The sequence below is a fragment of the Anolis sagrei genome, chromosome 1 (genome assembly GCF_037176765.1).
Source record: "Anolis sagrei isolate rAnoSag1 chromosome 1, rAnoSag1.mat, whole genome shotgun sequence".
Taxonomy (NCBI): Eukaryota; Metazoa; Chordata; class Lepidosauria; order Squamata; family Dactyloidae; genus Anolis; species Anolis sagrei.
In genome coordinates, this window is record NC_090021.1 from 314,028,109 (window position 1) to 314,050,158 (window position 22,050).

The 22,050-nt window shown below is 38.9% G+C and overlaps 1 protein-coding gene across 10 annotated transcripts in view; it reads right to left on the minus strand.

The window, feature by feature from the left end:
• EML5 (EMAP like 5) overlaps positions 1-21,518 on the minus strand; it is a 103,367-nt gene extending 81,849 nt beyond the window's left edge. For 5 of the 10 annotated variants that reach the window (XM_060756954.2, XM_060756979.2, XM_060756962.2 and 2 more), the window contains exons 1-3: positions 20,826-21,511; positions 4,508-4,667; positions 853-951 (exon numbers count right to left, since the gene is read on the minus strand). In XM_060756954.2, coding sequence (XP_060612937.2) covers positions 853-951; positions 4,508-4,667; positions 20,826-21,022 — 456 coding nt within the window. In that variant the 5' untranslated portion in view covers positions 21,023-21,511. Of the gene's footprint in view, positions 1-852; positions 952-1,847; positions 1,910-4,507; positions 4,668-20,825 lie in introns of those variants that run through there. The other 5 variants (XR_009630259.2, XM_060756999.2, XM_067462953.1 and 2 more) reach the window with 4 other exon arrangements.
• Positions 21,519-22,050: the final 532 nt, after the last annotated feature.

Sequence of the window (22,050 nt, forward strand, 5' to 3'; positions counted from 1 at the left end):
TATGTCACTCTAGTTAGCAATCTGGCTGCCGCCCGTTGGACTAGTTGTAATTTCCGAACAGTCTTCAAAGGCAGCCCCTGGGGGACTAGAGTGTGTTGCAGTAATCTATTCGAGATGTAACAAGAGCATGGACCACCGTAGCTAGATCAGAGTTCCCAAGGTACGGGCGCAGCTGGTGCACAAATTTTAACTGTGCAAAAGCTTCCCTGGCCACCTCCAAAACCTGGGGTTCCAGAATCAGCGACAAATCTAGGATCACTCCCAAGCTGCGAACCTGCATCTTCAGGGAGAGTGTAACCCCCATCCAACACAGGCTGTAACCCTATACCCTGTTCAGCCTTTCGACTGACTAGGTGGACCTCTGTTTTTTCTGGATTCAACTTCAACTTGTTAGTGTAGCTCATCTACTAAGGCGACCAAGGCTGTTTCAGTTCCATGTCCCAGACTAAAGCCAGACTGTGCCGGATCTAGATAATCAGTGTCTACCAAGAACCCCTGGAGTTGCGAAGCCACCACACGTTCCATGACTTTGCCAAAGTAGGGGAGATTGGAAACTGGCCGATAGTTGACTAATAGAGTGGGGTCCCATGATGGTTTTTTTCAACAGTCGTTTTATAACAGCCTGCTTTAAGCTGGCTGGAATTCTGCCCTCCTGTAAAGAGTCATTAACCACCACCTTAACCCACTCTGCCAAACCCTTAAAGGAGTTATTGAGGGGGAAAGGTGTTTCAAATGAAGCTACAAATTAAATTTAAGAACAAGCCTTCAGAAGCTACAAATTCAATTTAAGAACAAGCCTTCAAAACCTATCCTGTTCATAACTAGGGGACTGACTTTTAAAATACTACTTACCCTGTCTGTGTGACCAGGAGCCATAGATAACATTTTTCCTTTTCTCCAGTCCCATACACAGATTGTATTTTTTGAATCCAAACCAACTGAAAGCAAACGCTGAAATTTTCAAAAGAAAATGAAAAGAGCCATTATTCAAAACAGAAAATTACTATGAACCCATAATAATTCAAGATAACAGGCATTAAAAAAGCCCCAGGATCCAAAGGACCACATGGGGAAAATGGGGGACTAAAATCGGTACATTTGGTCTAGAATTTTTAATGGATGCAGTTGTACAGTAAGGCATCCTATGGTCTGACCAGGAAGTCCATAAGGCTATGAGGACTCACCCCCAGGACTGCAAAAGCAGCCCTGGGAGTGAATTCCCGCAGATCCAGTACCTCATTAAACCCAGGTCCTTCAGGAGGGCCCAGATCTAATGAGATTTTTAATTAATTTGTTTTTACCAGAGGTGCCATTTGGACCCCTCCGATAAAAACCAACATTATGGGACTGTCTGGATAGGCCCCTAGAGAGAACTTTTTTCTAGACATCACTAGGACTTCCAGAGCAATTTTATGGTATTCAAAGCTTTTCACATATAAATGAATTCATGTTCAGTGAACTTTAATAATAAGTTGGCCTACTGTACATATCTAATCAGAAGTATGTCCAAACATGTTTCAATGAAAGTTACTACTGGAAAGATATACAATTGCCTTATATATACTGGATTTGGTCATTAACACTTGATGTCTCAATTATCAGAAAATATATATACAAAAAAACCCCATTAGGATCAAATCTATGGCAGAAGAGTAGCATAACATAGGTGTTTATTTGAGGTTTCAGTTTTTTTTATGACCCTCTTACACTGCAGCATTATTTGCTGTGATGCTGCGTAAGGGCAGGATTATTCCAGTTTTATTTTTCCATTTGTCTTGGTGTTTCAACCTTCCCAGCATTGTGTAAGACAAGGCATATATTTTCAAGATATGAAAATATTTCCTTACCTCATTGTTTCAGTTCTTCATGAACTTCTATGCCAGTCCAAATGTTTGCATATAGCTCCTCCCTGTCAAGCAGATGGAAACAGTATACAAATCCTTTTTGGTAATGTCATTTCCTGTATACAAAGGGCTTGCTAATTCTGTACATTCCCACAGTTTCAAAAAACAGACTATACATCCTTTATGAGTTAGCTTTATTCATTTCAAATGTAATTTTCAACACAGAGTCTGGCATAGAGAATCTTAAAGAAAAAACAGAGGGAAAGAACCAAAATTCCCAGTTTCTTATTGATCCTCCGGGCCAGTCCAGAAACTGGAACTTTTTAAAATCATTATTTTATACCACAAACTTGAAAATAATATCTCCTAATTCCTTGCAACATGTATCTTCTAAAATACATTATATGTTAACTTTTGTTGTATAAAGCAAGTATAACAACTATTTACAACTATAAAACATCAGTAGAAATTTGTGTGCTACAAAGTATGCCAACACTCTACATTTCTGCTACTCATATTTTCCAAACAGTGCCCTTTCCCTTTTTTCTCATTCTTCCAGAAACAGCAACAACTGAGCTTACTGTGTGAGCAAGCCCTTTGTGTACAGCAAATGACATCAGATACCACTTTACAGAAGTCTTGAACACTTCATTGTGTTATTTAGGTTATCCCATACCCAAATATCTGGACTGGCATAGAGGATCTCATAGAATATAACATACAAGCATTTTAAAACACAAAAAACCCTTTATGGGACGAAACCCTGAGGTTGTTGCATACAAATATATAACTATCTTCTTACTATAGCTCCAGAATGCCCACAAGGATTGCATGATGGCAATACAACTAGGACTAGCCTTTCAATAAATGGCATTTTTGGCAATGAGTGCCTTTAGCACATGCTTCACACTACCATCAATATAGAGCTTTTTTTTAAAAAAAAAATGTTAATGCTTAAAGTATTTGTAATGCTTAGGGTGGTTCAAAGAGCCAGCATAACATAGAAGCAGCACAGTATTGTGTTCTGAATGTGGGATTAGGACTCAGGAACACCAGGGTTCAAATATCCATACAACCATGGAAATCTACTGGGGATCTTGGACAAGTTATACTTTCTCAGCCTCAGAGGAAGGTAATGATAAACTTCTCAATACATTTGTAATGAAAACCCCATATCAGGTCTACTTTAAGTCATAAGTCAGAGATGACTTGAAAGGGAATACCAACAATAATGCTTACATAGCTTAGCAATATAACCTCATAATAAAGCCATGTCCCACCGATTTAAACTACTACAGAATGAGTGAGCACAAATTAGAACTGGAAAAAGGCCACTCTCCTGGTGATTTATTGCGAGTTCTGCATAGATGTGGAATTTTGTGTTCCAAGGTACATCTGCTTACTGAATTGAATCACATTTGGAGGGCCTCTTTATAGCCCTAATGATTTGGTATCATCTATAGAGTTGGTCATTTCATTTTTATCACCTTCAGGATTTTAAATACTAATATAAAATTGTTTATGAACTTCAAAATGTCTACGGAATGCCAGGGACAGGTAACTGGTTATCACAACGATCTTTCATACCGATTTTAAAATTCAGTTTAATCATTCAAAGAAAACAGGTATGCAAATTTACAAAGAGAATATGAACACAGCAAATAGAACATTTCTAAATGTGAACGTTTTTCTATGTTTGAACTCTCTTGCAGGGGATAGAACTTGGGGTTGGGGCTATGTTCTCATTCCCCTCAAAGCTCTGCTCCTGGACTACCATAAAACTTCCTGGTTTCGATTAATGTTTAGACTAGGGTTGTGTAGAGTTTAGGAAATGAAGAAATTATTTCCATGCCTCAATGCCCTGTGTAGGTTGCACCAACACAGCAGAAAATTCCCAGGAATATAAAGACTACTTTAAGTTTTTAAAACAGAAAGAAAGAAAGAAAATCTGGATTTTATGGGAATGTAAAACAAGATGGACTGGCTTTTTTACACTCCTGGCAGTGAAAATATAATTTCACCTCACTCAATATTTTTAGCATACATTAAGAGTACATTTAGCATACATTGAGAGCTGGGGAACAACAAAAAGGCTTGGGGGAATATGTGAACCATAGAACATAGGAAGCAAATACAAAGAGCCAGCCAATAACGTTTTTGTAAGTCCAGGCAGATAGCAAAGTGTGCACAAATTAAATGTTTGTACATCTAAACATATCTGTACATTGTATAGCTACATTTTGCTTCTGAGATAACAGATGACATCCAGCAGTGCATGTCATTTGTTATTTGTAATCAGTAATGTGAATGGTTGACTGATAGACTGCATTCTTAACAACATGTTTCCTTTACTAAAATGTTTTTTTGCCTCAGAAGACTCAGGACACCTCTGCAGGATCCAGCTTTTTTAGTATAGAGATATTTAGTATGAAAACTGAGTTACCACACAGATGCTATTTGCCTGTACCTGTTATTCAATAAGCTGCTATCCACATATGTGTTGAGTATTTATTCACAAATGACCAATTTAAGTTAGGTGACTGTGCCTTAATTTTTCTTGGCATTTTTTAAAAAAAGAAACAGAAAAAGAAATTCATAATCTAAACACGGATGTGCTGAAAGATTTATAACAAATGTATTTTTCATATAGCAATGAAACATACCTGACCATCTACATCAAATGCCAGGCAAGCTATACCATGTGTATGAACGTCTTTCATTATTGATATAGTCTGCACAGTGTATGAGTCCCAAACACAGATATACGGCTCTTTCCCAACTTGACCTGTTGCCACCAATACTCGTTCAGGATGCAAAGCAAGACTTGGAAAGAAGAAACACAGGAAAACGTTAGTCCCAAAACTTAAAAGCAGCAGCTCTTTACATCATTAAACTTTTAAAACAATTTTGTGTGTTTGTGTGTGTGTGTCGTTGTACTGAACATTTTACAGTGAAGCTAATAAATATTGTAATTTTCTGTTTGTTTTATCCATATTCAGAAATGTAGTATGAGTTCTATCATGGGATTAGCGATGGAAAATCAGATATACAAGAATGGAAAAATCATCATCTATAAACCCACACAGAAAATTCTCAGACATAAAAGTAAGGCAGGGGCAAAATCTAATCATACACAATCATGCTTTACAGCATATAATATGCATTTTATCTTCTCATAAACCCTGTTGCCCCTCCCATCTGCTCTAAGGGTCTACCAGTCCTCTGGAGCAGATTTAACATTTACATACAGGGTATATTGGCGAGGTAGTATTACCTTCTGCCTATTTCTGTTCATGGAAGAGGCTAAGTAAGTACATCCCCAGGTAGAAGATGAGGAAAAGAAGAGAAAGAATCAGGTCACTAGGGCTCTGATAGTTTTATTTTTCAGTTTCTTTCTCTTTTTTGTTGCTTATAATTCTAATAGAAATCTAAATTTAGATCAGAAAACTAATTGTAATTTGTGAATATTACTAACAAATAAGAATTTGTAAGCAATAAAATTCTCAAGCACAGATGAACAATAGTCTATGTGAATCAAATAGAAATGAAAGGGGGAAAGGTAAATTAACTAACATCTATAATTAAAATATAAGCAGAATACATGACCTAGTTCCATGAATAGGCAGATGGACCATTTGAAGCCTACAGGCAAGATTAATTATTTGAAAAGAACTGTGTATGCTTTACCTATGTTTGTTTGTTTTTAATGTTTACACAGCAGGCAATCAACAAAAGCAAGATGTTTTAAGAAGCTGTTTTATACTTTCACATCTATCCTTGAAATGTACACATAACAGATTTCTTACTTTTAGTTATATATTTTACTTTAGTTATAAAAAGGAAAACATTAAGTGATTAAAATCATAAAGGCACAGACCTGGAAAAAATTGTCTTATCCATTCACTCAAAAGCAAGAACCCACAGACATCATCCCTCTACAAATTAAACACATGATAAATCACAATTTGCCACAAGCATATAAAAAAATCCAGCTATGGATTGGACTACCCTGTGGAACACCAGTTAGTCCACCCAGACCAAAATATGCTTGCCTTGAACTTTTATCTTCAAACTGAATAATGCCAGATGTATCACTCATAGCTGTGACATCTAATAATAATAATAATAATAATAATAATAATAATAATAATTTATATCTTGTCCACCCTCTCGTCCCTTTGGACGGTTTATATACACACAAAAAGGCAAGCATTCAAAGCCTCAAGTGAGTACAAACGTATCAAAATAATACACAATCAAGCACAGTATTAACAGTGAGCTTATGATGAAGAATTAAGCATTGTGAAGAAAGATAAAGCAAAATAATCCAATAAGTCATAATTAACTCAAACATAAGTAAACACTACAACAAATACCTTAAAAGCAATTTAAAATACAGTTACATTAAAATGGCTGAAGCCACTTCACTGTGCTCCACATTCTTGCAGACTGCCACCAGTTGTGACCACTATTCTCCCTGGCTTTCTAATAAGAATACCCACTCTGAGTCAGGGAAATTGGCACATTGAACCAAACCTCATACCAATCTTGTCCTGAAAGTAAAAGAGATCCCACTGCTGCTTCCTCAGATAAACCTTCTCAAATGGACTGAGTTAATGCACACCATAATCACTGCTAAAACCTTGGGAACATGACCAACTACAACACTGAATGATTCAATGCTATTTTACAAATGACTGCAGCTTCTTCCTATCGACTAGTAGAAACACCATGTGTTGCATCATCGTTATGATGATTCCCAAGTACTAGTTCCTCTGAACCCATCCAGTTTCACAAAACTATGTTCAGAGATAGTAAACAAACTAGTAGATTGACAAGATGCAGATGAACATGAACCCCCTTTATTCAAGTGAGCCACTAAAGTCACTAACGCCTTTGTAAATACCCGAAGAAAACCATGGGCAGCGTACTGGTAGCAATCTTACTTAAATAAACCTGAGGAGCTCTCTTGGGGCAGGGTGAACCAGCATGTGTAAATAAACCTCCTGGAGGTTAAGAAACACCACATATCCCTCCCCCTTATACCCTTTTTAGACTCAATTGAATAGTGTCCATGAAAAACTTCCACTTCAGCAGAATTGGATTGATTCTGGGATAGAAATAATAACTGGAATTGAGTGGAACTATCATCCTCTTCACCACTACCACAATAACAACAACAACAACAACAACAAATACAACAAATACAACTCTGTGGCCCAGATGATTCACTGGAACTTATGCCACAAGTACCACCTGCCAGCAGTAAAGAATTAGTGGGACCATAAACCCGCAAAAGTCGTGAAAAATGAACATGCAAAAATACTGTATGATTTTTGAATCCAGACTGACAACGTTTTGGAACACAATACACAAAACCCAGTTCAAAGCAGATATTGTGGGATTTCCTGCCTTGATATTCTGGGATATAGGACTGTGTGGAAGGGCCGAAAGACCAAAAAGACTGAATTCAGCCTGATCCTGTAAAAATGGTACAGTTCAAGCAGATATTAGCTACTGAATCCAAGCAATAATATCCTCAAATTCAGTAACAAAGGGCTCTTTCACACAGCCATATAACCCAGAATATCAAGGCAGAAAATCCCACAATATCTGCTTTGAACTGGGTTATCTGAGTCCACACTACCATATATTCCAGTTCAAAGCAGATAACGTAGGATTTTATTCAGTTTTGTGGAAAGGGTCAAAGTCATGTTTAGCAAGAGTGCTACAGACCTGTCCTAATCCAATCAGAGGAGTTGGAACTGACCCTCCCTCGAAGGGTAGCAAAGATGATTAAGAAACTAAAAGCCCTGCCTGTGAAGTATGAGGGAAAAGCCAGATTCAGTATGCGAATAGCCTCCCCTCACTGCAGGAAATATATCAGAACACACATCTGCACACTTTTCAAGGTAATTTTCACTTTGCAATTCTTTCTCTCATCCCAAAAACAGGAGAAGGCTCTGATATCTTGGAATCCTATTCCTGAATGGCCTCAAGTTTTCAATTGGGGTGTTTCCAGATGAATCTTTTATTGCAATCACTCTCCCTACTGATATAATTCTAAAGAGTGCAGACATTGTCATCCTCCAGTTTTGAACTTTACGGGTTTTCCTAACAATTCTACCATCTTTTTCTTGCTACAAAAGACAATTAAGGAGTAAAGAGCAGAACAGCTGGTGCACAATGTCTTTTGAATGACAGTAGCAGTGCTAGCAGCTGCTTGTCTCAAATCATCTTTGTAGGATACAGAGATGACTCAGACCACTGAAGTCATCATTTCTAAGTTTCCTCTCTTACCTGATAAAATCTAGTTGCCTCCCTAGTTCACCAAGGTGCTGAAACAAAGTAGTAAGCTACTGAAGTGAACACATGTACTGTAAGTCTAAACAGATATACATGAAACAAAGGTCACAGTTCATCATTGAATGCAATCAGTACCCTGAGTATAACCTTACTGAATCTGATGTATTTCTGATTGTGTCTGGAGTTTCCCTATATAGCAGTTGTATAGCTGCAACATCTGTCCAGCTACAACAGGGTTGGTAAATGTTGTGACTCAGAACCTAACCACTCTGTGGCCTATTCCGAATAAACTAAATAAATACTAGATTCTGCATTGAGGTCTTGCAATCTTGAGGTCATGCAGTTACACAAGAGGGATGGATTACTGGCCCATCTGAAAATGACAATAGCTCTGTAGAGCCCCTAGTGATTATCACTGAACCACCACTTTAAAAGAACCTACAGCTGCACCATAAGAAAGCAACAGTTTAACTAGTATGTTGCAGCAATTTAGAGGCAAAGCATTTATCTTAATTGTCTAATTCAGACTATAAAGCACAGGCACCTATCCTGTTTTACCCTAGCTAGCCTAAGACATTCTTTCAAAGACACATCATGGTTTTCTTAACTGTTGGCTAAATATCTGACTGTAGTTACAAAAAATAGGTTAAACTGCAAAATTAGCCTCTAATGTTACTCTTGAACCCAATGCTACAGTCTTATCCAGGCTCCTGAGCTTACTCCACAACGAAGCAAGTATACATAGTCCTGATACTACTTTTAATGTGGTCTGCTGTATATTTATCTTTATTATGTTGTACATGTGTTTTGAACTTTGTGCTTTTAAAATAATATTTTTAAAAGTTATTTCTTAAACTTTTTATTAATAAGATTTCAGCTGCATTTTCCTTGATTTCTCATCTTGGGCCCCATGCCAAGCAAAAAGCAATTAATTCATAGGTGGTTATAGCTTCCAGCACTATTGGATTGAATAGATTGCCTTGGATGGGAGTAAATGATGCATTGGAGCAGATTTACATAGCAGCTGTAGGAAAATCTGGGCTGATTGTTTTTGGCAGGGAGATAAAAACTTGATCTCAAGACTGGTGAGAATAAGCAAAATACTTGAATCAAGATGTGGATTTTTGGTCTGGAATATACTTAAAAACAGATGAATTGCCACTGATTTCTCCACTGTTATTCAGTTTTAAAACACCAAGCAGTAGTGGTCAAGTGGCGGTAGCTGGTAGCGGGACAGCAAATTTACTCTTTGTTTGACTCCACACCTTAAAGAAACTATCCAAGGTACTGGAGCTATTTGGATTTGTATTCAGATCTTGGAAAATCTTTTAACGTTCTGACTAAAATTCAGAGTGTATTCACCACCTCAACACCATGAGGAAAAAAGTCGCCACTGATGATAAGCTTGTCTGTGCTCAGCTACTATTATGTTTGAAAACAAGGTCAGAATGCATCTGGGAATTATACTGCACAATAAAACAGAATCAATCCTACAAGCATTCTTGGAGGAAATAGTGTCATGTTACTACTTATTCATATCTGCAAAGTGTTTGTGAATATGCTGATTTTTTTCTAGAGGATTGTCTGTATTCTCAAACAGACAACCTAATTTTACTGTTTTTATTGCCTTTCTTCTTTCTGCACAGAGCCATTGGGTATGGCCTCACAAGCCTGATTTGATAGTGTGCAAATCCTACTTCTCATACTAATTGAAAATGCCATGTAGCCCACAGCTTCCCAGGATGATGATGATGATTAACTTTATTTTCATCCCAAAAGTATCCCTTTCTAAATTCTTATTACAGGAAGATAAGAATCTTTCCTTTACTTAAGTCTTCAGTGTGATGAACAAGTACATAACTTGTGGCCGAATACATCTGGTATATACTCATGAATCTTGTTTTAATAACTTTTTAATCAGCTTGTCTTCTCATAGAGTTACTTTAACAGCTACAGGAGATGTAGATCTTCCACAGCTGTATTTTTCAAAAGAGTGGTGATACCATAAAGTTTGGGAACCTGCTTTAGGCATCAAAATTGACATTTGCAAAGTTTGGAACATATATAAGTTGTTTCTCCCTCAAAAATGTTGCAAACATTAGATAGATAGATAGATAGATAGATAGATAGATAGATAGCACTAACAACATTCATAGGCAAGTATGAAAAGGGAAGAAAAGTTACAAGAGACAATTAGAGGTGGAAAAGTTTTTAGACCTTGGGACCTGTAGCATGTTCAAGGCATGCACAGGCAAGTGAATAACAACAAATGTTAGAAACATGTACTTCGGAGCAGAGACAGTTTTCAAGTATAGAGAAAAATTTTCAAGAGCAGGAACATGCCTCTTGGCCTGAATATGTAAGCATATAACCAAAACCTGTTAGTATGAATGAAGTTAATTATTATAGCTCAATGACCATAAAGTATTGCCCATACCCAACTTCAAGGCTATATTCTATCTAAAAATGATAACTCTTATACTGACATGAAGAAGCAGGCTTCAGCCCCCCCCCCCCCCGAAATTCTCATGGTGGTTCGTGAAAAGGCCTTACTGGTGCATTATTTAAACTGTTATGTTTATTCATATCATGATCTGATCACCATACTCAATATATCCCATATGCATGGGGGTATTGGGGTAATGATACAATAGGTTTGCTAGGCTAGACCCTCTTTCACTCAGACTCAGCCCCCCCCCCCCCGAACCTCCCCCTGAAAAAAATCACCCCCCCCCCCCCCCCGGAAATGAAATCCTGGCTACGGGCCTGTGAAGAAGTGTCAGGGATAGAAGGAAGTAGGGTCAACAAAATATGGTTCTGAGCCTGCATGTGTCTTCTGTTGGCTCTTTTTGGAATCCCCAGTTCATTTAGAATCCTAAGCCTCTGCCTGACCCACCCAAGCTAAATTGCCTATTTTGGTAACTTCTGCCTTTACAACCTTGAAGCTTTTGAAAAGGTAACAGCCATCCCAGCAGTTTAGAATTAAAACTATATGATATTTTCACTACCAAAATTTGACAAATAGATTGTCTTTTTTCTTTCTTTCCTTTCTTTCTTTCTTTCCTTTTTTTTTTTTTTTTTTTTTGGCTGGGGTGTTTTTTTACCATAAAAACCCATTGGAGTCATGCAAGGTCAAAAGCTAGCTCTGCAGATGTCCACCTCTGCTGAAAGTATTAATAGACTTAAATATAAAATAATACTTTTTGAATGCTTATTATTATTAATAATAATGAAATGACATAAAAACAGAAATAAAAATTAGAGCTTGCCCCACCAGAGCACCTTCCTCTGAGGAAGGACCTAGCTTCTGTGTTCAAAAAATGCACATGTATACATTTCCAGCTTTAATATGTAATTACTTTTTTTTATTAAAGAGTAAATCAACAGAGGAATCTTTTGCATGACTACTCAAAAATAAGCACCAGCGTGTTCATTGAGATTATTCCTGAATAAGTCACCTACAACTGAACACAGCCTGAAAGGAAAAATGTCCTTCAAATGTCATTTTGAAAGAAAGACATTTTAACCTTCTATTTAATCCAGCTGACTGATGAATTTTCCATTCCTGACAGTGTATGTGTATGTGAGATATATATATATATATATATATATATATATATATATATCACACACCTAACTGTCTGCCTATCCAACTAGAGAAAGAATGACTATTACTGCTGGCTGAGATGTTGAGTCAATCAAACGTTCACTTCCCACCCCTCTCTCCCTCTCCCTCTCAATGCAGGCAAGATGGAAAATACAGCTACAACTTATGGAAAGTGTTGGGCATTCCAGGGGAGACAAGAAGCAGGCTTCTTCCTTTATTGCATGTTTAGTGAATTCTGGCATTCGCAGTTGAGAACTGTCACTCAATCTTCAAAATCAATCCCAGTGACAATGACTGCACACAGTACATTTATCTGCAGTATAGAGACCAGTGTCATAGTTTACAGTTGAAACTTTCTAAGGCCCCAGAACAAAAGCTGTCAGTTCAACCACCAGCTGAAAGACAGTGGCAGGTTAATCCCCCCCCCCCCAATTGAGTTGAATAACACCATTTTAATTGCCCTATAACTCCTCTTCTACAAGGTTAGACTTGCTATTTTTGAATAAAATCTGGAAATGAGAAACATATGGTCCATCAAATATCTCTAGATAGGAACTCTCATTATCCCTTATCATTAGCCATGCCGATTGCAATTGATCAACCTTGGAGTCCAAAGATTTCTGGAAGTTAATACCTTCCCTACTCCTGCTTCACACCTTGTGTAATACATGAAGTTCCCTTACACTGAGTGAGACCATTAATTGATCTAGCTCAGTGGTTCTCAACCAGGGGTCCCCAGATGTTTTTGGCCTACAACTCCCAGAAATCCCAGCCACTTTAGCAGCTGTTAGGATTTCTGGGAGTTGAAGGCCAAAAACATCTGGGAACCCCAGGTTGAGAACCACTGATCTAGCTCAATGCTGCTGAAACACTAACTGGCAAGGGGTCACCAATGTTTCACAGAGGGTTTCATTCTACTTCTACCTGGAAATGCTGAAGATCTTTAACTGTGTACAATATGAATGGATTCTGTAATATTCAATTTACTTGTTCTCATTCAATAAATTAGTAAGGAACTACCTTGATGTTGCCTTTTGCTCCTTAGAATTGATTTTTTTTCTTTTGCCCATTCTCTGATATTTTTCTGTTTTACTCACATGTTGCCATCAGCATCATCTATTGTTGTAGGGATTTCTTAGCATAATAATTATATTAATGCACAGCAGGCAAGAGTGCAAGATATCATTTGAGCTACGGCAAAAACCTATAGCTAGCAGCTGCATGTCACATAATTACCTTGCCCAGAACATGTACCATGATCAGCTTCTTGTAATACTAAGGTTTTTTGTAATTCCAGTGAAACTCATATCTCTTCCCATTAATTCTACAAAAGTGCCCTTTACTTTGCAAATAGCAATGCAACACAAGTTGAGCATCCTTATCTGAAAGCCTAAAATACAAAGTGTGTCAAAATTGGATGGCTGACATAGTGACACTTTTGCTTTCTGCTTGTTCATTCATGAATATAAACTTTAATGCACATTAAACTATTGCTTATAAAATTACCTTATGTATAATGTGTATATCAAACATAAATTGTGTGTTTAAATTTGGGTCCAGTCACCAAAAAAATGTCATTATGCATATGCAGATATTCCAAAATCCAACACACTTCTGTTCCTAAGCATTTCCTAAGATAAAGAATACTAAACCAAGACCAATATTGATATTGCATCTCAGTTCCGTACTGGAGTCCTGTACTTAAGACCTTCATATTGAAGATGTCAGCCATGTTGTCTATATGGTATGGTAATTTATGTGATTAAGAAGAGAACATCTTACAAATGGAAAATGAGTCTATCATAAGTAAACATAAAGAGAAGAGGTGCTATTAAGCAATGCCTGTTACAATGCAGTACAGATGTGGTACGATTTCAAGGAACTATAGCTGCACCTCACATTCTGGAAACAGACAACTGAAGAAACATGTGGTTTCTTCTACCTTTCTCTTGTTCTTGTACACATCTGGACTCAACATGTGATGATTGGTTTTCTTGCAAATAGTAGCAGATTCAATCTCTGCTATATCTAGTTTGTACCGAGAAAGACTCCTAACTGAAAACATGGAGAGCTGCTACCAGTCATTACAAAATGCATAAATAGATCATAGAATGGGTACATGTAAGTACAGTACAAGGCACCTTCATATATTCCATGTTTACACTGTACTATCGACATGAAAGGAGATCATATCTAGTGTTTTTTATTTCTATTAAATACTATTCATAAAATAAAGATAGCATTCAATATAAAAATAAATCTTATTTTGAATAATACAATTTAAATAAACTGGTTAGCAGTTGCCATTATATATAGTAAACTTGACTTCCACTGCCATAAAGATATCTCAAAAACTGTGACATTTACTTTTCTTTATTTACAGAGACAAAAACAATTGCTGAATCCAGACTTATTCATACTTCATGTAGATCCACTGTACTCAGTAAGATCTGTGTTAATTATGAGCATTATTCAGCTGGTGCACTTTAAGCATCAATAAATATGAATTCAAACTATTTCAAATATAAAAATGTGATTCCATTTAAAGGTAAGTCAAAGAGTTGCTTCCTGTAACTTAATCATTCCCCAAATTTAGCTGAACCCAACTTTGTCCTAGGAAATTCAATCCCTTCCAGTCTTTCAAATCTGCCAAAATAATACTCAGTAAAATATATGTGTGTATGTATACACATTGATTACATGCAGAATTAAGATTTCAGATAGAAAAGAAAACCACTCTGCTATATGGCCACATAACTTCAACAAGAAGTTCAATGCCACAGAGTCTTGTTTTCACAAGTAAGGAAGCTCACTATAACTCAATGGTAGAGCACATGTTTTGAATCCAAATGCCCTACTCCTAAACGCCAACATTCTCCTGATAGTTTGAAAAGACGTTGGCTTTAAATCCTGAAGATACGATCCCAAATAAAGGAACAGACAAAGAAAGAAGTTTCCTTTAAAGTGGTGGTGGGCAAATGAGGTTCTGTTGGTGTTTCTGAACGCAGCTCCTACCATCCTTTGTTATTGGTTGTGCTGGTTAGGTATAATGAGAATTATTGGCCAAAAACATCTGTAGGACTGCTGTTTAAGTATAAACTTCAACTTTACTGCAAACCAGACAAAATTAATTAAGAAGCACAAAGATAGTGGTAATTTAGATTGTACTTGAAAATAAATACAAGAATCACAATGTGTTAATAAAAGTAAATTTGCTGACTAACAAAAAATTCAAGGAAAGCTGAAGATTCAGCACATGTTCCTAATAATGTCCAATGGCTGGACTCTAGTTCATCTAAATTATTATAAATCATAAATTATGTTGTCTCTCCACTAAAATACAAAAAATACTATGTGGTTACAGTGCTAGAAAATAGATTCTCATAATATTCTCATCTAATCTTCAACTAGCAACAATGTTTTGAGGCTGTAGAAAACAATCAAGAAACAACATCCACCACAATAAAAGGGGAAAAAAGCCTTCTGCTTACTAGTTTTCAGCAATCACTAGTATTAAAATACTAGTGATACAATCATTTTATTAAATCCCACCCCTGTATTTTGTTGCAGAGAACATTGATTTCTCTACATGCACAGGAAGCTCAATACATCATGCTAAACGTACAGTGAGAATTATTGTCTCTGAAAGGAAAACAACTCAGGAGACTTAGTACTAAGAAGCCCTGACCATAAAACCTGAACGCCAAAAATCAGTTGCAGTCACAACATCCTCCCCACCTATCTCACTGTTCTGTGCCTTAATCACAGATAATGGATGGTCAAATAGATACCCTATTGGTTTAGAATACTGGCATTTATTTTGCTGGACAAATCCATTGCAAATGTGGGACTGAAATCCACACAATTTGCTGCAACATCTGCAGCAAATTTTGAATATGCTTTGACTACTCAAATGCAGTAAGGCTGAAATGGGAACCACTGAGCAGGACTAATTTGTTTGTTTGGCAAAAGGTGTCTGCTTCTGCTGAGACCATGCAAGGAGGTATGCAGGGCACTCAAAGATCACCCCTTGAACAACGCAGATTCTAATATTGATACCTTTCCTGGCTTCTGAGACTTTAATTGGCATTGCCAACATCTTCTTTGAAATCTATCTTACTGCCATATTAGCTGTAAAAGTAAATTTCACTTTTTGAACGAAACAAAAAGCTGGATGTTTTATGTTTTTTCTACATCTGATTAAAATAATGGAATCTTACTGGAGAAGAACTAGGTAAAGGAGAAGACCGAAGACAGTAAAATACATAAACTGAGGTTGGAAATGTATATACACATAAACAGTTCTGGATGATTATGCAGTTATCAATACAAGGATAGTGAATAACAGAATAAGCTTCAGTTGGCTATTGCATCACTAAAAGACAGCCACCTTTCTTCCTCCATGTTACTAATCAGTGAATACTCTCTTCAAGCAAGTGTTAATATCTGGGAATTTAGGTATTTACTGTAAATATGCTTCTCTAACTTTAATTCAAACTGTCATGGTAAAAATGAGCAAAAAAATGAAAAAAAGTCTCAGGAAACCCATGGAGATTCTTCATTTCTGTGGAGTTTCAATCACCAAACAATAAAAGACCACCATAAATTTATAATTCAGCAAGAAGCAATAGCTTATTTATAGGCAAATGTGTGTATAAAAATGTGTGTATTAAGAGAAAAAGCAACAGCTATCAAACATCCAAGAGCCAGTGAAAATTCTGCTGCCACATTAAAAAAATATCTTATTATGGAGAAGCCAAAAATGCTTCAATATTTATATTATGTTTCACCAACTGCTACCCAAGATTCCAAAATTAATTTTCACATGTTGACAGTACACATGTTCTATCTTTGACAATCAATATTTAACACGTCTTTGATGTGGTTGCATGGGAGTGTATACTACAGCAGTTAAGGGTATAATATATAAAGACATTATTAAAGCTACAGAGATGGCTCACAGTTACATAATGTATCAACAATAAAATGTTATGTGTTTATTGATTTTGGCAAATGAGAAAGACTCCAGAAAAGTCATTGACCAGAGACAGAATGTAAACTGTGTTATAATAATACCAAATGTCAAGGTTTGTCTGTCAATGTAAAATGAGATTCAAATCAGGCAAATATCTTGATTCAAATGGTGTATTATATGAGAACTAGCAAAAACTGTACATCTCAGAAGCTCAGAAGTTGAGCAAGGATGCTATTCCTAAGCAGACATCCTCAGTTGATCTCATCAATTGCTACCTCACAGGTGACAGACATGCATTCAAGACAGAGAGACTGGAGGGGGCTAGCACATGAATTCAAATCAGTAGAGCCTGTCTGTATTTATACAGTGTAGTTTGGGACTAAATCTGTTTGTCACTTCCAAGTAAAGTTAGATCTATCCAATCAATGGACCTATAGAAGTTCTGAGGTACTACCTTCCCATTGATTGAGAACGACACCAGTTGAGACTAGCAACTGGCTTTCTGTTTTCTGAATTCTGAAATGGATTTCCCTCCTTTTCCTGAAATAGTGGAATCCATGCCATACTGCTTATCTAGTTTGCTCGTTAATCCAACATTAGCTTTCCTGACAAAATTAATTACTGTGGGAATGTGATCTATAAAAACTTTGTTTCAATCACAGAATCACAGAATCTACTAGAGCCATCCAATACAACCCCCTGCCATGCAGAAACACAAAATCAAAGCACCTCTGACAGATGCCCATCCAACCTGTTTATAAACCTCCAGAGGAGACTTCACCACACTTGGAGGCAGCAGCAGCATATTCCACCATAAAGTAGCTCTTAACAATCAGGAAGTTCTTCTTAATGTTTAGGTGGAATCTCTTTTCCTGCAATTTGAATCCATTGCTACATGTCCTAGTCTCCAGAGCAGCAAAAAACAAGCTCCCCATCTCCCCAATCGAGAAACAACAATACATACCAATACATACACACATACCTACACATATAAAGTGCTCAGGCTTCAGCACGTGGGTTAAAACCTCTAGCAAATGACTTTGACAAGTGGAGTGACAGTTACTTCTTGAACATTTGGTTCACTTGCTCAAGGAAAGAGAGGCCCCTTCCACAGTGTGTTAGGTCTTGTTTATTTAAGTTGTTTTATAATTTATTGAGTTGTTTTGATACTTTTATATATTACTGCCAACACTGAATGTTTGCCAGTGTCTATTTTGTTGTAAGCCACTCCAAGCCCCCTTGGGGAGACAGGGCAGGCAATAAATAAATTTTCAACTCAATCAGTGTGGACTCAGATAAACCAGTTCAAAGAAGATTCTGTGGGATTTTCTGCCTTGATGTTCTGTGTTATAGGGCTGAGTAGAAAGGCCCTGAGAACCGATGGTTGATTGGTTATGTTATCACATAATTTCATTGATCTGGGACAATCTGTAATTTTGTTATAGTTGTGAATTTTTTTTGGGGGGGGGGATCTTGGGAGGGTTATTTTTCTGTTAGTGTCTTCTGGCATTGAAGGTTTGCCATTTTTGTGAGTCTGTTTGGGGAGATAGAGCGGTATATAAATAAAGATGATGATGATTATTATTATTATTTGCAATGAAGCGTGGGAAGGAAGAGAGAAATAATAAACAACCCTGTGGGACCAGCGGCGTGGAAGCATGCATCCATCGCGATCTAGAAAAAAATCCCAGCTAATGCGGCGCTCAGGGAGGCTGAGATCAAACCAGGAACCAGATGCTCCAAGGAGGACACTTTGCCCGTCCTTGTTTTTCCCCGCCAGGCAGTGAAGGACGGAAACAGCAGTTGTCTATGGGTGCATCTGCACTAGACATGGGCCAACTCTTGCCCTCCAGGAGTTTTGGGCTTCAAATCCCACAATTCCTAACAGCTGATTACAGTTCCCAGAAGCCCCCAGCCTGCATTCACAGACTGGGGGTTTCTGGGAGCTGTAGTAGGCTGTTGGGAATTGCGGGAGTTGGTCCAAAATGCCTGGAGGGAAGGCCAAAGTTGGCCCATGCCTGATCTACGCTGTAGGACAGTTTCTCAACCTGTGAGTATGGAACCTGGGGGAGAGGTTGTAAGGAGTTATCAGAGGGGTCGCCAAAGACCATAAGAAAGCACAGTATTTTCTGTTGGTCATGAGGGTTCTGGGTGGGAAGTTTGGCCCAATTCTATCATTCGGTGCGGTTCAGAATGCTCTTTGATTGTAGGTGAACTATAAATCCCAGCAACTACAACCCCCAAATGTCAAGGACTATTTTCCCCAAACTCCACCAGCATTCACATTTGGGCATATTGCATATCCATGACAAGTTTGGATCAGATCCATCACTGTTTGGGGCCACTGCGCTCTCTGGATGTAGGTGAACTACAACTCCAAAACTCAAGGTCAATGCTCATCAAACCATTCCAGTATGGTTTGGTTCAGTATGGAGGGGTCGCCAAAGACCATCAGAAAACACAGTATTTTCTGTTGGTCATGGGAGTTCTGTGTGCCAAGTATGGTTCAATTCTGTCATTCGTGAGGTTCAGAATGCTCTTTGATTGTAGGTGAACTATAAATCCCAGTAACTACAACTCCCAAATGTCAGGGTCTATTTCCCCCAAACTCCATCTGAGTTGATATTTGGGCATATGGAGTATTCGTGCCAAGTTTGGTCCAGATCCATCCTTGTTTGAGTCCACAGTGCTCTCTAGATGTAGGTGAACTACAACTCCAAAACTCAAGGTCAATGCCCACCAACCCCTTACAGTATTTTCTGTTGGTCATGGGAGTTCTGTGTGCCAAGTCTGGTCCAATTCCATTGTTGGTGGAGTTCAGAATGCTCTTTGATTGTGGGTGATCTATTAAGTCCCAGCAACTACAACTCCCAAATAACAAAATCAAAATTTTTGAATGATGGTCACCCCTTGGGTTGGTAGGTGTCTTGTGCCCAAATTTGGTGGCAATTTGTCCAGTGGTTTTTGAGTTATGTTAATACCACAAACGAACATTACATTTTTATTTATATAGATGTGGGGATGCTGTCATGTCACACAACTTGATATGGCTCCTGCCTCCTCTGTTTCCAGCCTTATCCCAGAAACCTGTGTAAATACACAGAATCCCTTTTTCAGGGTCTACATCCTGCATACCAGATATTTACATTAGGATTCATAATAGTTGCAACATTACAGTTAATGAAGTAGCAACAAAAATTATTTTATGGTTAGGTGGAGTTGGTGGTGGAGTTCAGAATGCTCTTTGATTGTAGGTGATCTATAAGTCCCAGCAACTACAACTCCCAAATAACAAAATCAATTTTTTTGAGTGATGGTCACCCCTTGGGTTGGTAGGTGTCTTGTGCCCAAATTTGGTGGCAATTTGTCCAGTGGTTTTTGAGTTATGTTAATACCACAAACGAACATTACATTTTTATTTATATAGATGTGGGGATGCTCAAGTCATGTCACACAACTTGATATGGCTCCTGTTTCCTCTGTTTCCAGCCTTATCCCAGAAACCTGTGTAAATACATAGAATCCCTTTTTCAGGGTCTACATCCTGTATACCAGATATTTACATTAAGATTCGTAACAGTTGCAACATTACAGTTAATGAAGTAGCAACAAAAATTATTTTATGGTTAGGGGGGTCACCACAACATCAGGAACTATATTAAGTGGTCGTGGTAGTAGGAAGGTTGAGAAACACTGCTGTAGGATGAATGCAGTTTGACAGCAAGGCTCAGTGCCATGGAATCCTGGGAGTTGTAGTTTTGCGAGGGATTTCTTTCGCCTTCTCTGCCTCTCCAAACTAGAAATCCCCAGGTGTTTTTATTATTATTATTATTATTAGGTTCTTGTGGTTTTTTTCGGGCTATAGAGCCATGTTCTAGAGGCATTTCTCCTGACGTTTCGCCTGCATCTATGGAAAGCATCCTCAGAGGTAGCTTGCCATAGATGCAGGCGAAACGTCAGGAGAAATGCCTCTAGAACATGGCTCTATAGCCCGAAAAAACCCACAAGAACCTAGTGATTCCAGCCATGAAAGCCTTCGACATTATTATTATTATTATTATTATTATTACTATTATTAGGACTAGGCCCCTACCTGATGATGTCGTCTTGGTGGCCCAGGTAGAATTTCTGCCGGTGCTCCCGGGGGCTGTAGACCACCCCGACCCCGGCCACGAAGTACACGATCTCCTTGGCGGCCGTGTAATAAAGGTTGTTGCGGCACTGGTGGCCCCGGTAGCCGTACACCCACTCCAGCCGGAGGTGGCAGTTCGGGGGGCTCCGGTCCGCCATGGCGGGGAGGGGAAGGGGAGGGAGGGGAAGGGAGGGAAAGGGGGAGGGCTGTCTGTCTCCTTCCCGCGCTTAATCCCAAGCGGCAGACATGGAAGAAGCGCCGACGCCGCTGCCGCCGTGGGCCAGTCTCCTTCTCCTTCTTCCTCACAGGAAGCCTTTCTCGCCTCGCCTCCTCCGGGCAGCACAGGCGCTGCTCCTCCCGCTCCTCGACATGTCTCCGCGACGGCCGGGAGCCTTGCCTTCTTCTCTCCCCTCAGGAACTCGACGCTCCGCTCCTTCCTTCTTTCCCTCAGCCGCCGCTCTCCCTCCGCTTCGATGAGTTCTGCGCCTGCGCAGTGCCTCCCTCCCTCCCGCGCGACCCCAACCGCTCTCTTCTCCCCTCACTTTTTTTTTCTGTCTTTCCCCTCCGCTTCTCTGCTTGGCGCCTGCGCAGTACTCTTCCCCCTTCCTTCACCTCAGGCGCGCGTGCTCCCTCCTCCCGCGATCTCCCCCCCCCCTCCTCCTCTCCTCTCTCTGTCTTCTCCTCACACTCGCTTTGCTGTTCTGCGCCTGCGCAGTGCTCTAACCCGTTCTCCTTCTCTCTACTTCTTTGGCAGCCCCCCTGCTTTAACCCCCCTCCCCACCATCAACCCGTTTCGCTGTTCTGCGCCTGCGCAGTCCTCTTCTCCTTCCTCTCTCAAGCCCGCGCGACGGCAGCCGCTGTCCTCCTTCCCACTTTTTTTTTGCCCCCGCCGCTCAGCCGTTCTGCGCTTGCGCAAAGCTCTTCCCCACCTCGAAGTCACCTCTTATCTCTCCCTGGCCCTCCTTCTCCTTGTCCTTTTCCTCCCTAATTTTTCCTAACCCAGTTCTTGAAATTTATTACTTTTGCACTGCATACATATTTTGACGGATCTAGTAAAGAGTAGAGACATCACACTGTCAACAAAGATCCACATAGTCAAAGCCATGGTATTCCCTGTAGTCACCTACGGATGTGAGAGCTGGACCTTAGGGAAGGCCGAGCGAAGGAAGATCGATGCTTTTGAACT